Source organism: Poecilia reticulata, chromosome 2 (assembly GCF_904066995.2).
Source record: "Poecilia reticulata chromosome 2, P_reticulata-male-v2, whole genome shotgun sequence".
In the NCBI taxonomy this organism is placed as follows: Eukaryota; Metazoa; Chordata; class Actinopteri; order Cyprinodontiformes; family Poeciliidae; genus Poecilia; species Poecilia reticulata.
Window position 1 is genome coordinate 32241607 of NC_088831.1, and position 20146 is coordinate 32261752.

The following is a 20146-nucleotide window of genomic DNA, read 5'->3' on the forward strand; positions in this document are numbered from 1 at the left end:
CTATGAATGAGCTAAGAATGAGCTATGCCTATCCACATAGGCATAGCTCATAGTGGATAGGCTATGTGTGGATAGGCTATCCACACATAGCCTATCTTGAATTGAAGGTTTTCTCATCTTTCCCATTTTGAAGAGTGGATAAAAAAATGGGCTTCTAGGCTATGTCCTATTTTTACCCCAGGGAAACAGGAACATATTGATTATGAACTAGATGTGTTTAGGTAAATACCATACGGTAGCATCTCAATCAGACTTAGCTCTGTACTTTGTCTAGGCCACACCAAACCCTTCATTCTGAACACTGACCTTAAATGAGGCATGTGAGGCGTGGCGTGCTTTAGATGTTGATCTGGGTTGTTTGATGTCCTCCTAGGTGAGTCGTAGGTGGATCCCTGAAGTAAATTTTGTAGACCAGTCACTCTTTGGGAGGTTTGTTACTGTAACATGCTTTCTCCATTGGTGGATAATGAATCCCACTGTAGCTTGCTGAAGCCTTGAAGCTTTAGACATGGGTTTAGAACCCTTTCCAGATTGATAGATGGCAATGATTTATTGTCTAATATGTTCTTGAATTGCTTTTGAAAAGGGCATTGTGTCTTGCTTTTCGAGATATTCTAGCCGCGGTCATACTTCTTGTTAAAACACCTTCCATTTAAATGATCTATTGATTCTACAGATCTGGCAGTAACCAGACATGGGTGTCCAGACAGAATGGAAATCAGTTTTCCCAAAATTTAATTTAACAAGTAAAATCATCATTGGAAAACTACCGATTTTTACGTAGTCAGGTTATTGTTGCATCACAAAATCTGACTGTTAATGTGAAACGTGTAAGTATAACAACAGAGTAGGAATACAGAAAAACATGTTAAAGGGAATAAATATTTCCATACAAAATACAGTTAAAAATGCAAAATTGGTTTGAGCTGCCACTTCATGAAGACTTGGTATGAAATAGTTTAAACCGATCTCAAAGCTATCTCATTACGGATAAAAAAAATCATTGTTGATCAGGAGTCAGTAGGATGGGATTAAACCATTCAGGAAAAGCTCAACTGGTTGGGATAATCATGTGATTTGTTGTTGTGCTGCTCTAAAACATTTCTGAAACAAAGCACATGATCCAAAATGAAAAAGAAGAAAAATGATTGCAAGTTGTTGACAGTTAGTGGCTCTTTAACATGACATTCTGTAAGTTGCTATATGTTGAACATATGTTATATAATCAAATTTCACATCTGCCTGTTGAAAACAAGTCAAGCTATAAAAACTGTCAAGAGTAAATATATCGTTTATTTGCTCATATATACCATATGCATCACTGTAAATTCTCAGTGTGATATTAGAAAATCAGTATGGACAAGAAAGTGTACCATTAAATTCTTCAGTATTAAATAAATGAATTCAAGTCTTATAGCAGTGTAATTTTCAAATCCTGTACAGCGCTTTGGAGTTCATGGCAAGCAGGATCGCGCCTGCAAAGACCATAAAAACAGTAAAAAAAGTTCTTGAAGTAAGTTCGGACCTTTGCCTGTCAGTCTGCTGTCAATTCTCTGCTTCCTTCTTTGGCAAGAAGTGCAAGTAGAGATGGCTTGTCATGAGGTTCTGGGGAACTAAATCGGGACAGAATGCGCATTCAACGGGACAGCTGCTCAGAGGCTCCTGGTTGGCTCCCATGTCAACGGCGTCACACAGCTCGGGGGTCCACAGGGGCTGCAGCGTGGGATAAATAAAAGGAAATTAGGGTATTTTTACACCTCATTGAAGTAATAACAAGCTGTGTAAGGTATAACTTCCTGCTGCATTAGAGAGAGAACATGAACAGCGGCGGCAAAGAAAAGCAACATTATTCTCAAGTGTTTAATTATCTCCCTCTTTGTCTCAACCAACAAAAACAGCTATTTCTATCTTACATGTATTTGTAGGAGAAGTGGATGAAGAAAAGACAATTCAACTTTTAGATCTTACTGTACATAATTCACAATTACTTTTTAAGCATTTACATACATCAGCAATAAAAACCTAACAAACCATCATACTTGATCTAAACTGCTTCCATCTGGCTCTCAATTTCAAACCAACATGCCAATTATAAGCAGAGCATCCATGCTCAAGTAAAAAAAAAAAAGGAATCGGCACACATCGCACGGTAATATGTTTAGCCAGGGAGATATTTTTGGGCTTCACACTGTTTTACTCCTCCATTAGCAAAGACCAATCAGAAACTGATAATTTGCTACTACTTTTCTCAGACCTTCCTCTCTGTTTCTCACCTGCTCGGGTCCCCGCACGCTCTCATGGGAGGGTGAGGAGGATGGCGAGTGGGAGGGGGACGTGGGATAGACAAAAGGCAAGGGCAGTTCCACGGGCTCCTCCTCTGGCAGAGTGGGGGAGCCGAGGGGCGGCTTTCGAGCCACCGGCAGGCCGATGTTCCTCTCCGGGGCACTGTTCAGGAAGTCGTATTCACTGTCCGTGGGGGGCGGGAATTTGACACTGAGTTTGGCGAGAGAGTCTACCAAGTCTCTGTCCTCCCGACTGGTGCCACGAGACGCCAAGGGTGCAGGCAGGCGGGGGACGTCCGCAGTTAGCCTCAGAGGCGTAGGAAAGGGCTTCTCTGCTTCTACGGTTCCGTCCGTGCACTGGATCGGCATGGAGAAGCGCTGGTCTGGGAGGTGATGGGAGAGCAAGAGATATTGAGCGTTTCTTTTCTTTAAGTCAGCATGTTGGTGAATTTTGAAATAGAAGTTTGAGAATATTTAGAGTACATAAAAAAGTACAGTAAACACTAAATACATCATAGGCTGCCGTTAGGTTTAGATATGTTGCATCGACTATGTTGAACATCCATGTTGAATTCTCCACCAAATCATCCAGCCCAGCCCCCCTCCCCGCCCCCCCGGTCAGTTGGCTTAAAATTAAAATGTATTACTTGTTTTCACTTGTATTCAATTTACTTGCCTTACCGGTGCCCTGTTTTCTGGTTTAACTGTTCCATATGGTTGGAATGATATAAAATTATTTCAATCTTTTTTGAAAACTAAATCTAAGTGGAAATGACATTATTTTTAATCAGCCAGTGCTCACTGGATTGCACTGACCTGTGTTTCATTTGTTTTGCAAAATTATTCAAACCCACTGAACTTTCAATTTTTATTTTGCAGCATTACCACAAACTAAAACCTACAAGCAAAAGGAAGAAAGAAAATGACATGTAGTTTTCAAATTTGGTTACAGATATAAATCCAGCATGTTTTCGGCTCCCTTTTCTCTGATACACCTCACCAAATTCCAGTACAGCCACACATGTAGGAGCACCCTAATTAATAAATAAAGTCATTCTGTGTATATCTTAAGGTCAGTATAAATCCAGCTGTTTTGTGAAATCCTCAGAGGCTTGTAAGAGAACATTAGTGAGCAAACAGCATCATGAAACCAATAAGTACAACAGACAGGTCAGGGAGAAAGTTGTGTAGAAGTTTAAAGCTGAGTTAGGTTATAGTGTTCCAAGCTTTGAACATTTTGTGGAGTCCTCTGCAATACATCATCTGAAGAAGGCAGAACCTAACAACACTTCTATGTGCAACAAATGGCAAGCATTTACACTCCAAATGGAACGGACCGGGAAGGTGGGCATTAATCACAGAAACAGGTCTATTGGACCTGTTTAGCCTCTGCAAAGATCCACATCACCCTGAATAAATAGTCCCTACAGTGAAGCACGGTAGTGTAGGCATCATGCTGGAAGGATGCATTTCTTCAGTAGGGACAACGAACCTGATCAGACTTGATGGGAAAAGAGAGGATAGATGAAGCTAAAGACGAACCTTCCGTTAGATGATGTAAAAGACTTGAAACAAAGGTCGAGATTCACCTTTTAACAGGTAGAAACAGGTGAAAAGCATAACCATGTGTTAGATGGATTACGTCCCAACTTAAGTCCAAATCTGTCGCACATCCTAATAGATGCTCTCCATCCCTTTGACTCAGTTTCAGGTAATTCACAAATACTTATAGGCAGAAATTTTAGTTTCTAGATGATAAATGCTAAATCCTGAGATGCAGCAAAAGGTAGCTCTACAAAGTCTTGTAAAAAAAAAAGGTAATATCAGGATTGGGAATAAAGTCTGAAAAAAGTACCACACTGTTCAAACTTTTCAAAACTTGTTTTTTTTTTTACAAGAGTTTTTATATATATAAATAATTAGCATCAATGTGAAGTTTCCTGCTTCATAACTATGCAAAACTTTGTGTTGGTTACATTCAATCCCAATAAAATATGTTAAAATTTGTAGTGGTAACATAAAAATGCCAGAGATTTATACTTCTCCATGGTGGTGAGCTTGAGATATTTCATTATGTCTGCTGTCTGTTTTAAGAAGCAACCGTTTGAGGAGATTCACTGTGATTTTACATTCATTAATTATTATTACAGGAGGGAGTAGATTAGAAAAAAAAAAAAAACATTTGATAATTTTCTGCCAAAAATCTTTTTTTTTATAATTAGGTCAAAAATTATTATTATTATTATTTTTTTTTTAAATCCCCCCTCCTTGAAATAAACTGACATTTTAAATTGGCCCATAATTTAGCAACAGTGACTGAAAAAGTGAGCGTGTCTGCTTGGTCCGAAGCAGCAGACAAAAGGGTGTTCAGAGCATGAATTAGTCTCAGCTGAGCAGAGTCAAGAGTGTGTGAATGGAAGGACAGTGAGCTGTGGCATCCAAGCAAATGGAGGAGATGGAGGCGGATAAATGACATTGTAGGAAGGTTGTATTTATTAAAAAAGGGGGAAATAGTTTGACATTACATTTTGGTCAGCTTTGGGCATTTAATAATATTTCATGAGAAATATATTTTTTTAATTTTTGCTTATTAAAAACTAAGTTTGAAAAGTTTATACAATACTTAGTTTTATTCAAAACACTTAAATATCACCATCTTTAGTAATAACGTAAAAGAAAACACTTGTCAGTGTGATTAAAAACAACCAAACAGCCACAATTCAAAGAAAAGTGCCACCATTTCTCCCTGGGATGATTGGATTTGATTATCCATACTATCTCTGAGGAATAATCAGCCATTTCTAGTTAAAGAGTTATTTAATTTAAAAAAAAGAGAGCAAAAGCTAATACACTCATCAGCTGATGTGACATTTACAAACAAAATTATTTTATGACCTATACAACCCAATTCACAATCGCATCCGTTGCAACTAATTAAGATAAAATTCCAAGAACAGCATTTCAGCTCAGCCTGTGCAAAACTACTGTCAATATTACCGTTTGAGTTGTCGTAACTTCCGTGGAACCTTTTCAGATGGTGTTTCTGCTTTGTAGTCAGTGTCTGGATCTGTCGGAATTTGCCCTGAATTGCTTCAAATGCCGCCAACATGTCCTGACTGACCCCAAGAAATACATGAATAAATAAGACGTGAAAAAAAAAAAAATACATTTGTCAGCTCAGTTACAGAAAAACAGAGAAATCTTTAGGAGGAGAGGCACGTACTAGTCGGAGCTGCTGTTGACTGTCAAATTTGAAGCACCAGCAACAGTGGCCACATTCCCCTGAAGAAAAAAAGAAAAAAAAAAAGAAACACATTTAATTTTTTTTAGTCATCATTAACAACAATTATCCAAAGGGCAGGCTGTTGATGCATGTGCCGTTTTAGTTATGCATCATGAATGTGAGGGGGGTAAGGGGGAGAACAGTTTCCTGGCTTACTGAAGACCAAGCAAAGATGGAGCTGCTGCACTGAGCAGCGATATTATCCTCTAGCACCATCTGGTGAAGTAAAACCAGACAGACACAGCAGGACACATGCAAACACTGGATGGAAAGCAAGTCACTTGCAGAGCTGTGAAAAAGTATTTACCCCCCATACAGATTTCTTCATTTTTTGCTGTAATGTTTTAGATCATGAAGCAAATTTTAATATCACACAAATGTCACATAAGTACATAAAAACAACAGTGTTCTTTTTTTCATCTAGCTAAAACAAACTGGCCATATGTGAATAGAGAGATTAACCTTTCTTTGTCAAGTTTTAAGTTTACTGTGATTAACCAAATTCTATGACTAGCCGATGACAATTTCACTAGCCACACCTAGACCTGAATAATAACCGTCCTGCAAGAAATTATTTAATTAGAATCTGCCTGAAAAAATGAAGTAGGCCAAAATATTTCATACTTCAGGATCTGGACAACTAGACGAAATAAGCTCCATAACTGTTGGATCAGCCTTGGCAGAGCTCAAACTTTTACCGAACTGAGATGCTATGGCATGACCTCAAACATGGTCAAAAACCCTCAAATATGACTGAAGCAAAACAATCCTGCAAAGAAGAGTGGGTCGAATTTCCTACACAGTTCTGCTATGCTGCCAGTGGATGGCACAAGCGGGGTTAGGGACTATTTTCTCCCAGATGACCAGATTGCTAGATTTCTTTTATATATATATATAAATGTAATCATCGGCAATCTATTTTTTTTTTTGTATTGTACATTTTTCTGACATTAAAATTATCTGAAAAATCTGAGAAAATGTAAATAAGACAAATAAGAAAGACATTGAAGAAAATTTGCAAGCGAGCAAATTCTTCTCCACAGCACTGTAAGCATGGTAAAGATGCAGAAAACAGCCAGATATGTTTGTTAATTTGATATGTTGCAGCAATTGTTGAACCCCTTGAATTTTTTTTAACAGTAACTCGTCATTCTGCACAGTAAAAGTAAATTCTTCTTGCTTCCTGTTTTACTAACCAGGTAATATCACTGAGATGCCATTTCTCTTTCTCTAGTCCAGAGTTCTGCAACCTGTGACCTTTTAGCCCCTCCACAGACACTCTGTTTTATAAAAAACTAAAGATTATATTGTCTTTATAATTTAGAATAATAATAAAGACAATAAGAGAGTTTGTTTTAGCATTTATGTATGTTTGTGTGATATCTGAAAAGAAATTCTAGAGCAGAATGACTCTGTTACAAGGGATTTGTCAGTCATTTTACAGCATTTAGCTACAAACTACTTGTTTTATCTGTTTAAGTACATTTTTCTTAACTGCTCTACCAAATAAAGTGATTATATACTCACTAATCTTCTATCTCGTTTTCCCAAAGAACAAGAAAGTTTTGCATCTCAACATAAATTTGATTTAATGTAGTTTAGTACCAAGGACGTTCTGCTTCCATTAAAGGGAAAATGATAAGCAGATTAATAAAACAATAAATATTCCATGACTACCTTTTGATACATTTCTACACCTTTTATCTAAACCGTAATAATACTGAAAAACTTGTGTACACAATAATCATGAAAGAAAATGTTTTTTATCTTCATGGCAAAAATGTCTGTTTATTTCTGTTAAAAACATGAACAATTTAGGTGCTTTTAAAGACTGTGGTGGTACAAATAGCTACAAAGGAAAGTACGCTACCTTCTTTTACCATCTGGATCATTTGCTAACTTTATTTTAGACATCTTACAAATGATGCTGTTTGTTGCAGGTACAATTTCCTTCTCTAGAATTATTCAGCACAAAAGAAGGTGGAATTTAAGTAGAGCACCTTTACACTGTTTGCACACAGAGAGGAAGCAGTGAGCTACAGGATGCATATCCTTAATTTTACAAACAGAAGAGGTAGGAAGAACTATAAAAGTTGTGGCTGTGAACATACCCGGTACTGTGTCTTCCTACTAGAGGCAGCTGGTTTGAGAAGATGGTTGCGAGGCTCACATTTCATCTCTCCTAAGAGTCACATAAAAATGATCAGTGCGACAAAGGACTGGGTGGGAAAGAATAAAGCCCATTCTTTCACAGTTTGTGAATGCAGCTCCAAAACGAAACACAATTCATATGTAAATGGTCACAGAGACTAACCTGAGGGTTGCCTTGTTGCTGACAACTCAGTTTCAAGATCAGAAATCAAACGCTGCTGGTCTTCTATCTGCTTTATAAGTTCTTGAGTGTACCGCTCATAATGTTCCTTCTGTAAACACATGGGATCTGTTATTTCTTCCGACTGCAAACACACACTGTGGCAGTTTTTTGCATAAATAAAGCCCTGGTTGGACCCCTCCTTCTGTGCCCTCAGCCCAGCCCTTTCCCTCTCAATTCTTAGCAACAAGCAGCTCAGTGGGAGGTGCCTACTCACCACTTCACTGGAAGGTCTATAAGCTGTATAAAACTTAATTTGGGAAGCAAAACACGAAACGCTCTCACCCCACCCTCGGAAGAGTTTGCGTTGCCCTCAACGCAAACTGTGCCCTGGGCAGTGAGCCATTTCATCAATATTAAAAACCATCATTTCAAACTCAAAAACACAATAACAATACAGTAGCTTTCAGAGTTCTACATGTTCTTGTTCAACCGTTATTTAACCAGGAGAAAACTCGACATCAAAGATCTCTTTTACAAGAGCGTCCTGACAACCATACACATCCCTGTTAACAATTCCTGGTTTTTATGATATAAAGAAATGTCAAACTTTTTCAATCTTTAATGTGACATATATCCTGCACAATTTGACCGAAATGTATACTTCTAAGAGAATGTGTAGTTTAATTTATTTTGATTTTAAAAACTAGTTCAGTCCTAAGTAAATTAACTCCAGATCAAGATGCTGCTCCCCCCTCCCATGTTTTACACATTCTCCCACTAGCCTATTTATTTTAGCCAGGTCTGGACAATTTCTTGTCTTTTTCGTTAAGTTTGGCGAAACATCGAGTTTTACTAAGGTTGCTGTTGCCGTATACAGTATTGTCTTTACTGTACCATTGAGTACACAACTCGGCCCAAATCTTTCAAATCCCTGGCAGATACAGATTAAAAACGGTTTTCATTCCACCGAGACATTTGTTTTTGACAGGAAATAAAAGAGAAATCTCTGAAGAAGACAAAACATTGGAAAAGGAGAATTGATTTTCAAAATAATGTGTTGTTTTGTATTTTACAAAAAGATATACTATGTTTAAAATTATTATACCATTTTCAACAGTCAGTGAGAAAATCGGCTTTAGTATTACAGAAATAAAATTCCTCTTATAATTAAACCATCTTTTCGCATGTTTCCTCTCATATTTGGACACCGCTTGGTGATAAGCTCCAAGTCTATTGAGGTTGGAAGGCCTCTTTACCATCACTCTCATTTTTATCTCCTTCTATGGACTCTATATAAGAAGTATGAATGATTTTAGGCTCTACTAATAATGTGAACTTTTTGTGGGGAGTGGGGGGGTTCTGAGCACTATCATTGTTCAAATTCCTAACCAGCATAACTTCGAAGTTTATCAGGTACATCAAATTCATCATAGTTTGTGCTAGATGTGTATCTAACAAGACTAAATGTAGAAATTAGATCAAAAGGTACATGAACAAAATATTTGTTTAGCGTTGTCCAGTTTAACAGAACTATTATTCTTTTGTACATATTTTCTGCTGTCAGATTAGTTGTTAAGTTTTTGTTTTTCAGTTGAATTGCGCAAAATATGCCCTATTAAATAAAAGGTTATAAACTTATTTATAATTAACTCCCCCCCCCCACTCCCCAACACAAAAACCTGGCAATTTGGCAGGGCTGTGAGCCTCGTTTAAATCCACAACATTAGAAAGTCTCTGACATAGTGCTCTTTTAATGCAACACTTGCGCTGCAGCGGCAAAGACCAGCCCATTTGATCAAACATTTGCTTACTGTCAGGTTCAAACACAAGACATTTCTTACACACTGCAAAAAACAGAGACAAAGAGTCAGTAAATAGTTTTTACTCGCGAGGAGAGTGCCTCAGAGAAAGCTTCAGTTACAATCTCCGACCAACACTCTGAAGTTTCTCTGCTCGCCTCGCTCTTTTATTAGATCAGGAATGCCCTAATTACATGGAGCTAATGGGGGGGGGAAATATACTCTGTTTGACACAGCAACTCTTATCCATATAAGATAACTGAACAGCACATTCTCCTTGAGGTCGTTGGAGTGTGTTCCTGTACTGCCGCTTATCTTCTGCAACACAGGAAGTGAACAAACAACAGACAGAACAAACTTCTAAAAGTGGCATAACACTATAATCTTCATATAAGAAAGATTAAATAATAATTCTAACATTTCCCTCCTGTTTATGCCATTTTTAGCCAGATCTAGTCCTTACTCAATAACTTCTTTCGATTTTCTATTGGTAATTCATTAAGCGGTTCAAAACAGGTACACTCAGAGGATTAAATGTCACATTTCACACATTACATCATTAACATTGTGTTACAAGTTCGACATAGGAACATTTGGGTCAGGATACAAGTCTGGAAAGTTGAGAGACATTTCATCTTCTTCATCACTGGACTCAGCATCTGTTACATTTTTATTGTCATCAGGAGGAAGGAGAGAATACAACAACATCCACACAAGGTCAGTATTGCTGCAAACACAGCTATGGGAATTAAGACAGAGACTATTAGTCGTTGATATTGGCCGTATATATTACCCAAACCGTCCCACATTTCTGTATCAGCTCCAGAGTGGTCTTTCATTTTTGCTGTTTAGGGCCCTCAACCCATCCGAGGCCTTTGTGAGGCTGCCATCTGCAGCGGGGTTTGTTGGGGACAAGGGCGGAGCACTGCTCCCCAAAAAGGGCGCAGACCCCACCCCTCTCAGCCAACAAACATGTCACAGCAATGCGGTTTTGGAAAGCCATCAGGGAGGTAGCTGACAGTTGCTCGTGGACGGCTGAGAAACCTTGCTCTGTTTTGTTACCTAACCTCTGGACATTGTAATGGATGTAGTTTTATTCTATCAACATTTTTATTTATAGTACACCACCACCAGATGTCACTACGGGATAATGGTTTGAAATACCGAGTAACGTTTACTATAGTCGAACAATTTCCTGAATTCTCATTCATTTAGGAGCGTTGCTGGGACCACTCTCAAAAGTGGTCGTGGACCCATACATATCACACAGTCCCCTTGTGGAACTTTTGCAGCTTGTTCTATCATTAGAAGCCAGTTATTGCTTCGGCTGGTAACTCCTGTGGTTATTCTAATTAGCTCATCTACATCAACATCATCATCTGCATTGAATATAGTCATTACAGAACTTGCGAGTTTAGTTGAGTGTGGGCCCGCCACCACTACGCCTGGGGAGGAGTTATTTGACTCTGTGATGTTCTGGCACAGGGAAAATCATTTTATAGGGGTCTTTTCCACTTTTCTCAATCCACAAAGAGAAATAGAAACAAGGAACATCACTTTTGAAAGGAATCGGATTGTTTGTGGTGTTTATGATTATTTTTAGCTCTTTATTGATTTTTTCCCAGATGCATAACTTTAGCCCAGTACTGTGCTTTGGTATTTATCTTTGGATTTGGCCTCCAGCTATCCCCTGTGTAGGCGAAAACATGTTCCCATTGTACACTGCGAACAGCGTCCCGTGACGCCATGTACCAATCATAACCTGCCCAGGCATTTCCTGGGTAGCCCCCAATATTGATCTTATTCAGGTCTAGGGAAAACACAGTTGCCAATCTGGATGCATTAACACACAGGTAGATTTCATCTACAACCTCTTCACCTGACCCTTTACAGGGATTTTCCATGTCCCTAACTTTGGACACCACGTGCAACTCTTCCCAGGTGGCATCCATACTTCTCGGTGTTATGTGTTCTTCTCTTACTTTTGTTTCATACCGAAATAACAGGAGAACTGCAATGTTTATAACTGCAGCTCCTACACCAAGGATCACCCTTTTTTTTTTATTTTTATTCTTTATTAGTGGTCATCATGTTTTATGTTTTGATTCCCTTCCTAAAAACCCCTCGGCAGAGTTGTGGACTATCTTCACCGGTTTGAGACAACTGTATACTAGAAATACAGTTCCCTTTGTACCACGGGCTTCCTCTGGGGGTCTAACTGAAGGTAGGCAAAACTTTGTTCCTAAGAGAGTTATTTTAGTCATCATTTTGTATTATCAGTTTACAATGTGCTAAGTGGATCCATGTGTTTCTTTCTGCTATCTTAACTGCAGTTCCTGTGGTCAACAAGACCTGATAGGGACCTTCCCACTTTGGTGATTTTCTCATATAGTTTTTTTCATATAGTCTGCTAAGTTAGGTTCATCCTCTGCTTCCCATTCATTCTTGAATAATGGAAGTCTGTACGGTCTCCCAAATAGTGTTTCATAAGGTGTTAGCCCTGATGTACTAGTGATGTTTATATACATTTTAACTAGGTCCAAACACCGTGTCCAGGGCCTTCCTGTTTCTTCCATACACTTCTTTAATCTATTTTTATAGTACCATTCATTTTTTCTACCAGTCCTGCACTTTGTGGGTGGTAGCTGCAGTGGTTTTTTAAGTTTATGTGGAAGGCAGTTCCTATGTTTTTTACCACTTGGTTCACAAAGTGTGTACCATTATCACTATAGATTTTTTCTGGTATTCCATATCTGGGTATTATGTCTTTACATAGGGCTTTTGCCACTGTTAGGGCATCTGGTGTTTTAGTTGGGAACAGTTCTATCCATTTTGAAAATGAATCTATGATCACTAGACAGTACTTTTTCCCTTCACTTTGATTTAGTTCTATAAAGTCCATGTGTATACTCTGGAAAGGATAGTTAGGTGTTGGAAACCTCCCTCGCTTTGGACGTAGATTACCTTGAGCATTGTGCTTAGCACATATGAGGCAAGCTCTACAAAAAATTTTTTTTGAATATAGATTAAAATTAAAACCATAGGTTGTATAATGCTGTTTTACTAATCCTACCATCCCTCCTGTTGAGACATGTGTTTTCCCATGGCTCAATATTGCTGCCCATTTATATAGATTTTTTGGTAGGATTGGTTTTCCTTCTGGTCAGATGTATAAGTCATTTTTTACAGTTGCTCCACTTTTTATCCAAGTTTTTTTTTTTTTTTTTTTCTAGTGTGCTTGCCTGTTTTTGCATGTCTTTCAATATTTCATTATCGATTTGTTCTTCCACAGTACTTCTTTTTCTCCCATTGCTGCTTGCTTAGCTGTTTTATCTGCAAATGCATTTCCCAGTGAAACAGAATGTCTTAGGTCAGGTAGATTATAAATTTCAATCTTCCCTAAAGTCTTGAAAATACTACTTCTGGCAGCTGAAGGAGGAACAGCTTATCCTGCTCTCTCCCGTCCTTCACATTATCGACATCATAACTGGATTACTTCAGACCAGGAGATTTTCTCACTTTTATTTTTACCTCACTTTTCTTCACCTCCAAGTTGAACTAGGGCAAAATGCCCCCGTTCGACCCCAAGGACATTAGCAGTATTCTACAACGACTTCAGTTTTTTTAGAAACAAAGATTCAACGGCTGGAGGTGAACCTTGAGATCAACGCTACCTGTGGATATGAAACAACTCTTCCTCAAATCAGCGGAGAGTTCGTACACCCCGCACCAAACAGCTCACCCTGGATCGCTCAGGGAGCCAAGCCAAAACAAAAGTCTCACACTGCAGATCCCATGAGATGACTAACGGGGAGAACCCCTCACCTGGATGAATCAGCGTGGCCAGCTCTGAGCAGAAACCACCTTCAACCTCAACACCTGCTCCGCCAAAGAATAACAAACAAGCAGCTGAAATCAAAACGTCTACACCGAGCTCACTCCCAAGGACAAAGCGACCAGCCCGAGCCTCAAAACATTCCGACTCCGTGGGAATCCCACTGAAAAACAGATTCTCTGCACCTCAGCACGAGCCCCCGAGTGAAAATCCACCCTCAAACACCAGCAACGAGGCTAAACCAACGTATCCACCGCACAAAGCTCCGCAAAGTGCTCTCTATAACCACTGATCAGCCAAACATGGAGACTTTAGTTGTGCATGTTGGAGCCAATGATCTGGAAAAGCAAAAATCCGAGATTCTGAAAAAGGACTTTAATATTCTTCTGGACACTATGGGAAAATTAAAAATGAAGTTATTTCTCAGTGGGCTAATTCCATCGCCTCAACGGGGAGGCGAAAAACATTCCAGGCTGCTTATGATAAACAAATGGCTGTTTAAAACCTGCTCTGCCAGCTCAGTGACCTTCATCGATAACCTCTGGATCTACTGGCAGAGCTTTCACTTCTTTGGAAGAGGAGGACGCAATCTTAACAAACACGGAATAAGGCTGCTCACTGCAAACATTTTTCATTTTATCAACAAGAATAACAATGTGACCATCGCTTCAGAAGAACAGGCTCATGGATGTCTGATTAGGATGGAGCCCTCCGCATATCAAGAACAAACTATTCCAATACAAACTGATAAAACATCGGCTGTGAACAGAATGACTGGTTCCCCTCCGCCTTATTTTTCTGCTCCTCCGTTTCCTGTTCTTTTTTCTTTAGCCTTTCTTTCTCCCTCTTCTCTTCTCTCAGCTATTTGGAGCCAGACTTTTGTCTGTTCATAACCCTCTTTTGCCATTTGTTTTTCTTTTCCATTACATTTTGTTCTAATTTTTTGCTGTAGTTCTTTTATGCCTGTGGTACTTAACCTGCCATTAATATCGTACTGCTTCACCCAATAACAAGGCGGGTTTACTGCATCCTCATTTATTTTTTCAACTCTTTTCCAATCCTTACTAGACAGGTCTTCTAAGACCTTCTGTTTATGTTTGCTTCCCCCTTTACCCATTTTGAACTAAATTTAGTCCAGTGTGGTCTCAACACCTGCTGTGTTCTAAACACTGGAAAATTTCAACAGGATGGTGATAAATAGATTGTGGTAAAACTCACTTCAACTCAGAGAGCGGAGTTTTCTTGTCTACAAACATCCACAAAATCTCACCATTTGTTCCCCGTTGTTTTGGTATAAAACTGTTTATCTAGTGATATTCAGTTTTCATTCACTCACACACACTTTCACACTTTTAAGTAGGACGCTCCTGTCCTTCGCGGAATTTAACTACCTAGTAGAGGACTCCCGCCGTCCTTTAGCAGGGGACGCCGCCGTCCCATACAGCATTTAACTAACTCAGAGAATTTAACTAACTTTTTCGACGTTTTAATGATGTAATGTTTATTATTATTATTATTATTTTTTATTTCTCTCTTTCTCACTGATTTTTCTGTTTTTATTTTAATTATGTAAAGCACTTTGAAATGCCTTGCTGCCGAAATGTGCCATACAAATAAAATTTGATTGATTTATTGATTGATAGAGTTAGGGGAGTCTGCCCTCCCGCGGACTTTAACTGCTTTTATTTTACCTGATAGTGCCTAGGATTCTCAGGGTTTTAATTTCTTACCAGAGGACGCCGCCGTCCCACACAGATTTTAACTTATAGTTAGAGGAGTCTGGCCTCCCGCGGACTTTAACTGGTTTTATTCCAATTTTTTACCGTTCCCCATACATACTGGTTTTAAACTGAAACTACTCACTGTGTCTCCAGTCTCTGAGGAAAACCGTCAACCGTCGGACTCCAGCTCGTGAGAAAAAAGGACCAGTCCCGGAAAGGGTCTTAAATGCTGTGCACAGACTTCCTGGTTTTTTTACTCACTCGCTGGAATCGTCTGGTGTATCGGACTCCGGCTCGAAGGACCAATTAAATGTCAGGTTCAAACACAAGACATTTCTTACACACTGCAAAAAACAGAGACAAAGAGTCAGTAAATAGTTTTTACTCGCGAGGAGAGTGCCTCAGAGAAAGCTTCAGTTACAATCTCCGACCAACACTCTGAAGTTTCTCTGCTCGCCTCGCTCTTTTATTAGATCAGGAATGCCCTAATTACATGGAGCTAATGGGGGGGGGAAATATACTCTGTTTGACACAGCAACTCTTATCCATATAAGATAACTGAACAGCACATTCTCCTTGAGGTCGTTGGAGTGTGTTCCTGTACTGCCGCTTATCTTCTGCAACACAGGAAGTGAACAAACAACAGACAGAACAAACTTCTAAAAGTGGCATAACACTATAATCTTCATATAAGAAAGATTAAATAATAATTCTAACACTTACCATTTTTTGCAACTCCTTTTGAGCATTGTCCTTTTCGATGGAGACCTGGCGATAAGCTTCAAAAGCTTTGTTTAGCTGGTCTCCAATATTCCTGTCCATGCCTTGTCATCACTGTCACGGCAGGCATGAGCCCTATATAATTGAAAACAACCGCTTATAAACATTTTCACAAGTAAAATCTGCAGATTGAGTAGGATTTTCCTGCTTCGTGATGTTTTAGTTTGCATTTGTACACGTTGAAATAACAGAACAATGGGGAAATTAACCTTTAAAGTGTTGCCTAATGTATTGGCAGGCTAAAATAAGCTAAATGTTGCAATAATAAAAAGTCTACCAAACCTGATTGTGTAATCTTACTATCTCCTTTCTACTATGTGAATTTGGTCAAATGTGCCACAGTTAAAGAATGAATGTGGAAGATATTGAATAACAGAGCCTCAACAAACTAATGATAAATAATTGATACCACTAATTGTGTAAATACAGTTTTTACATTGTTTTCTTTTCTTCTTATCAACAATTATCGCACGTTTAATCGACTTTGAGAGAAATACAGCTCAAAATGTGCAGCTGCGGACTCAAAAACTGGTAATAATGTGAGATCTGTATCATTTATTGATCAGTCTCCACAGTTTAAACTGCCTATCAATGACACTCTATACAAACAGTTCCAGGAGTACCTACTGCAACGTGAATGAGAAATATACAACAAAACTTACGCTAAAACCATCCGGGATTTATGTCCAACTGGTTACAAAGTGACATTTAAAGAGTGCTTTGCATAGTTCCGTATTCTCTGAACTTGATCTGCATTAGCCGGTGTTTTCAGTAAGGCGACCGAGCAACAGCTCGGCAGATCCATCCGCCTCGCCGCCGGTGTGAGTGTGTTTGCGTGCGAGAGAGCGTCCTCCTTACCTTCACTTGAGTCCCCTATTATTTAAGTCGTATTTGTTGTTTTGACACCACCGCAGCATCGTCGCCCTAATCTTCAGATGCAAAGTTACGAAGCGCTGGAGAGGATATGGCGCTGTATGTTTTACATAGCCCCAGTTTGAGTTGGGAACTTCCCTCGGGGAATCCCCCTGCTCTGTAGACTTCCGCCTTGACTCGGCCCGGACCAATCACAGAGTGGTTAACAAGCTGAGGGTTCTTCCAACCTACGCGTCTGCAAACCGACTGTTGTGCATGTGAAAATTGGCCCCAAAGTCGACTTGTGCTTTATTAACTTTGCCTAAAAATTCACTGTCCCGTTTATAACTGCGTATTCAGCACGACTTTTCAATAGAATAACAAGGGTTTTAATAATGACAATAAAGTTGCAACAGACATGAAATGTTTTAAGCTTGGAGCTGTTTAATGTCTTATGAATGTTCCCAGTTCAACTGTGGAAATACTCATTGTTTGTTAAGAGTAACAATGATGCCGCATGCTTTAAATCTTCTACATCTAGAAATCTTCATCGGAAGTTGCTAAATATTGTCATATAGCTAATTATTATAAAAGTTACAACATATTTTCTTAGTCTACTCAATAAAATCCAGCACATAAAAAAGCCCTAACCCCATGCAGTCTGCATTACAAGAGTCCAGAGGCTTTTAACAACAACTTCTCTTGTTTTTACTTTCACGTTTTGATTGGGCAGCTAAGCTGAATTTGTTCATGCAGCAATGAAAACGGGTCATGCATTTTCAGTATGATGGAAAACGTTTTAATCCCTTCTGAACATTTTCATGTTTTGTTAAGTAGCAACCACAAAAGCTGATGTATTTTATAGAGATTTATGTGAGATACAGATCACCACTGTGCAGTGCATTAATGTGAAGGGGGAGGGTTTTCAAAATTCCTCACAAATAGAAATCTGAAAAGCATGCAAAAGAATTCAGTCAGTACTTTTGTAGAAAAACATTTTACTGCATTTCCAGCTGTAAATCTTAATAGGATATGTCTTTATACGTTTTCCAAAAGTAAGCCACTTAATTACTATGTCGTATTGGTCTATAACACAAAATCCATACCATACCAAATTCCAATAAAATAGTGATATTCTTGGTTCCGATGTGAAAAAATGGGAAAAATGCAGGTTCTAGGCTGACTCTGAATTAAATCCAACTTCATTATCAGGCATGCTGGTTTTATTTTAGCTTTGAATTGAATACGGGATGGTGAAAATTATAAAAATCCTTACAGGTTTCAGTCTACAAAAACCCTTAATGCATATTTTTAGAAGCTTGTTATCCTTCTGCCCTGAGAAACACAATTTAGATGCTTAAGATATACAAAGAACCCTTTCTTTAATAGGAAGTTGTGCAATTTGTGTGGACACTTCTGAGAACAGATTCATTTTTGCATGCACATGCATTGAGAGAGTAGAGATCTCAACTGACACTAACAATGTTCTCTCTTCCAACTTATCTCTTGTAAACCCCCACTGTTTTAAGTGAGTGGGCATGTTTTAGATGATTTATTGCTCTGGCGTGTTTCATTTCTTGCGGAAATGCCAACCTGGCCTTGACTTTTCAAACTAAAAGTCAAGAAACAGTCAAGAAACCTAAAGCATAACCAGCAGATGGCAGCTAAGAGTGTCTTTTGGAGAAGTAACTAAGAGTAGTCAGAGTTGGTGATCCCATGTAGCTAAGAATCATTTTGCTTTTTATTTTATCTGACTACATATATATATATCAATCAATCAATCAATCCTCTTTATTTAGACACAATTATGGTCCATGAGCAGACAAATCAAGAACAATAAAAAATATAAAAAATATCTAATCAAATAAATAATCACTGACATATAAACTAATGTGCCAGTGATTCCACAAAATGGAGAAGAATCTCACTGAACTTTGAACAGGATTGGTCAAAGTCTGAATGATGCTGCTTGCAGAGTCTGTTAATCTACACATACATCTGTGCATAATGTTTCTAAGCGCAGCAGCGCAGGTTGGTACATTGGCATTCACAAACATCTGACTGGCACTACTCCATCGCGGCACCCTAAGCAGCATCCTCATGCCATCATTATAAGCAACCTGAAGTTTATTCATACTGCTTTTCCTGTAACGCCGCCACAGATGGGCTGTATACATTGGAGTACAGTATGCTTTAAAAAGTGCAATTTTGACAGATGCTGAGCACATGGAGAACTTCCGAAGAAGAATATTTGCTTGTACATATTGAGTACAATATGTACAAGGTGCTTCTTTTTTTTTAAATGACCCAACTTTTTGAATTATCTGTTGCCATGATGTGTAGCTTAAGCTGACTTTTTCTCTGATGTGAAAATATCACGTTTGTGTTCGATCTTGCAGAAATAAACATGTTTTTTTTTTCTCCACCTCAGGACAAATACTTTTTCTCCAGAAGAATCCATGAATGGATTTCTTTTCTCCCCTCTTGTCCTGAACTAGTTAAGAACTTCTTGTGACCTGCTCATCTCTGTGGGGCTTCAGCAAACTGGCTCCTCCAGGAGTCATTTCCTCGAGTCCTGTTCCAGAGGTTTCCATCTCTGACCCGACCCCGGCCGACATTCCAACCTCAACCTCTCCTCCGGCTGAGAATGACTTACAGACCCAGAAGCACCACAAACAACCCCAAAACGTCAGAACTTCACCATCCTCCAAAAAGAGCAGCGGGACATCTCCAGGGTTTCACATAAATATTCTCAAGGTCGCTTTGAACTTGTGGCAATCTGACATAACCCTAGTGGTTCTGGTATAGAAAAATGTCACTCAGGCTGTGGTGTGCTGATAAGCTGTGATGTTACAGCTAAACACTGAGCCAGGCAAATTAGTCATTTCAATGACCACACAATCATTCACCTCAATTACCATTTTTTTCCTCCTCCATCACTGTTTAGTTTACAATTCTCCCTTTGTTCATATATCCTGAAAAGGAAATTATATTACTCAGCTGGCTACACAGCATGCCATAAGTTTCAAAGGGTCATAAAAAAATACTTCCTGTCTGTGTAGCAATTTTTAGGGGTGTGTAGCTGTTTAAGTTAAAGACGAGTTGGGACCAAATGCAATTCCTTTATCAACCTGTTAATATTTAAATAAACTTTATTACATTTCATTAGGATTTTTCTTGGAATAGACCAACATAAAAAAACAAACAAGTTTAAAGGAAGATGGTGCAGGCTGTTACATAGTTCTACGAATGAACATTTGAAAAGTATGATGTTCTTTTG

General features: G+C 38.8%; 1 protein-coding gene across 2 annotated transcripts; it reads right to left on the bottom strand.

Annotated features, from left to right (window-relative positions):
* Window positions 1–1273: 1273 nt before the first annotated feature.
* tank (TRAF family member-associated NFKB activator) lies at window positions 1274–17084 on the bottom strand. Of its 2 annotated transcripts, none has more exons than XM_008404012.3 (8): window positions 16873–17084; window positions 15958–16089; window positions 7880–7988; window positions 7677–7747; window positions 5506–5564; window positions 5280–5398; window positions 2274–2665; window positions 1274–1713 (listed from the first exon to the last, which is right to left on the bottom strand). In XM_008404012.3, the coding sequence occupies exons 2-8, from the start codon at window positions 16054–16056 to the stop codon at window positions 1546–1548; spliced, it is 1017 nt and encodes a 338-aa protein (XP_008402234.1). In that variant the 5' UTR covers window positions 16057–16089; window positions 16873–17084; the 3' UTR covers window positions 1274–1545. The 2 variants fall into 2 exon arrangements, with proteins under 2 accessions (XP_008402234.1, XP_008402235.1); XM_008404013.3 differs by lacking the exon at window positions 16873–17084 and adding an exon at window positions 16677–16853.
* Window positions 17085–20146: the final 3062 nt, after the last annotated feature.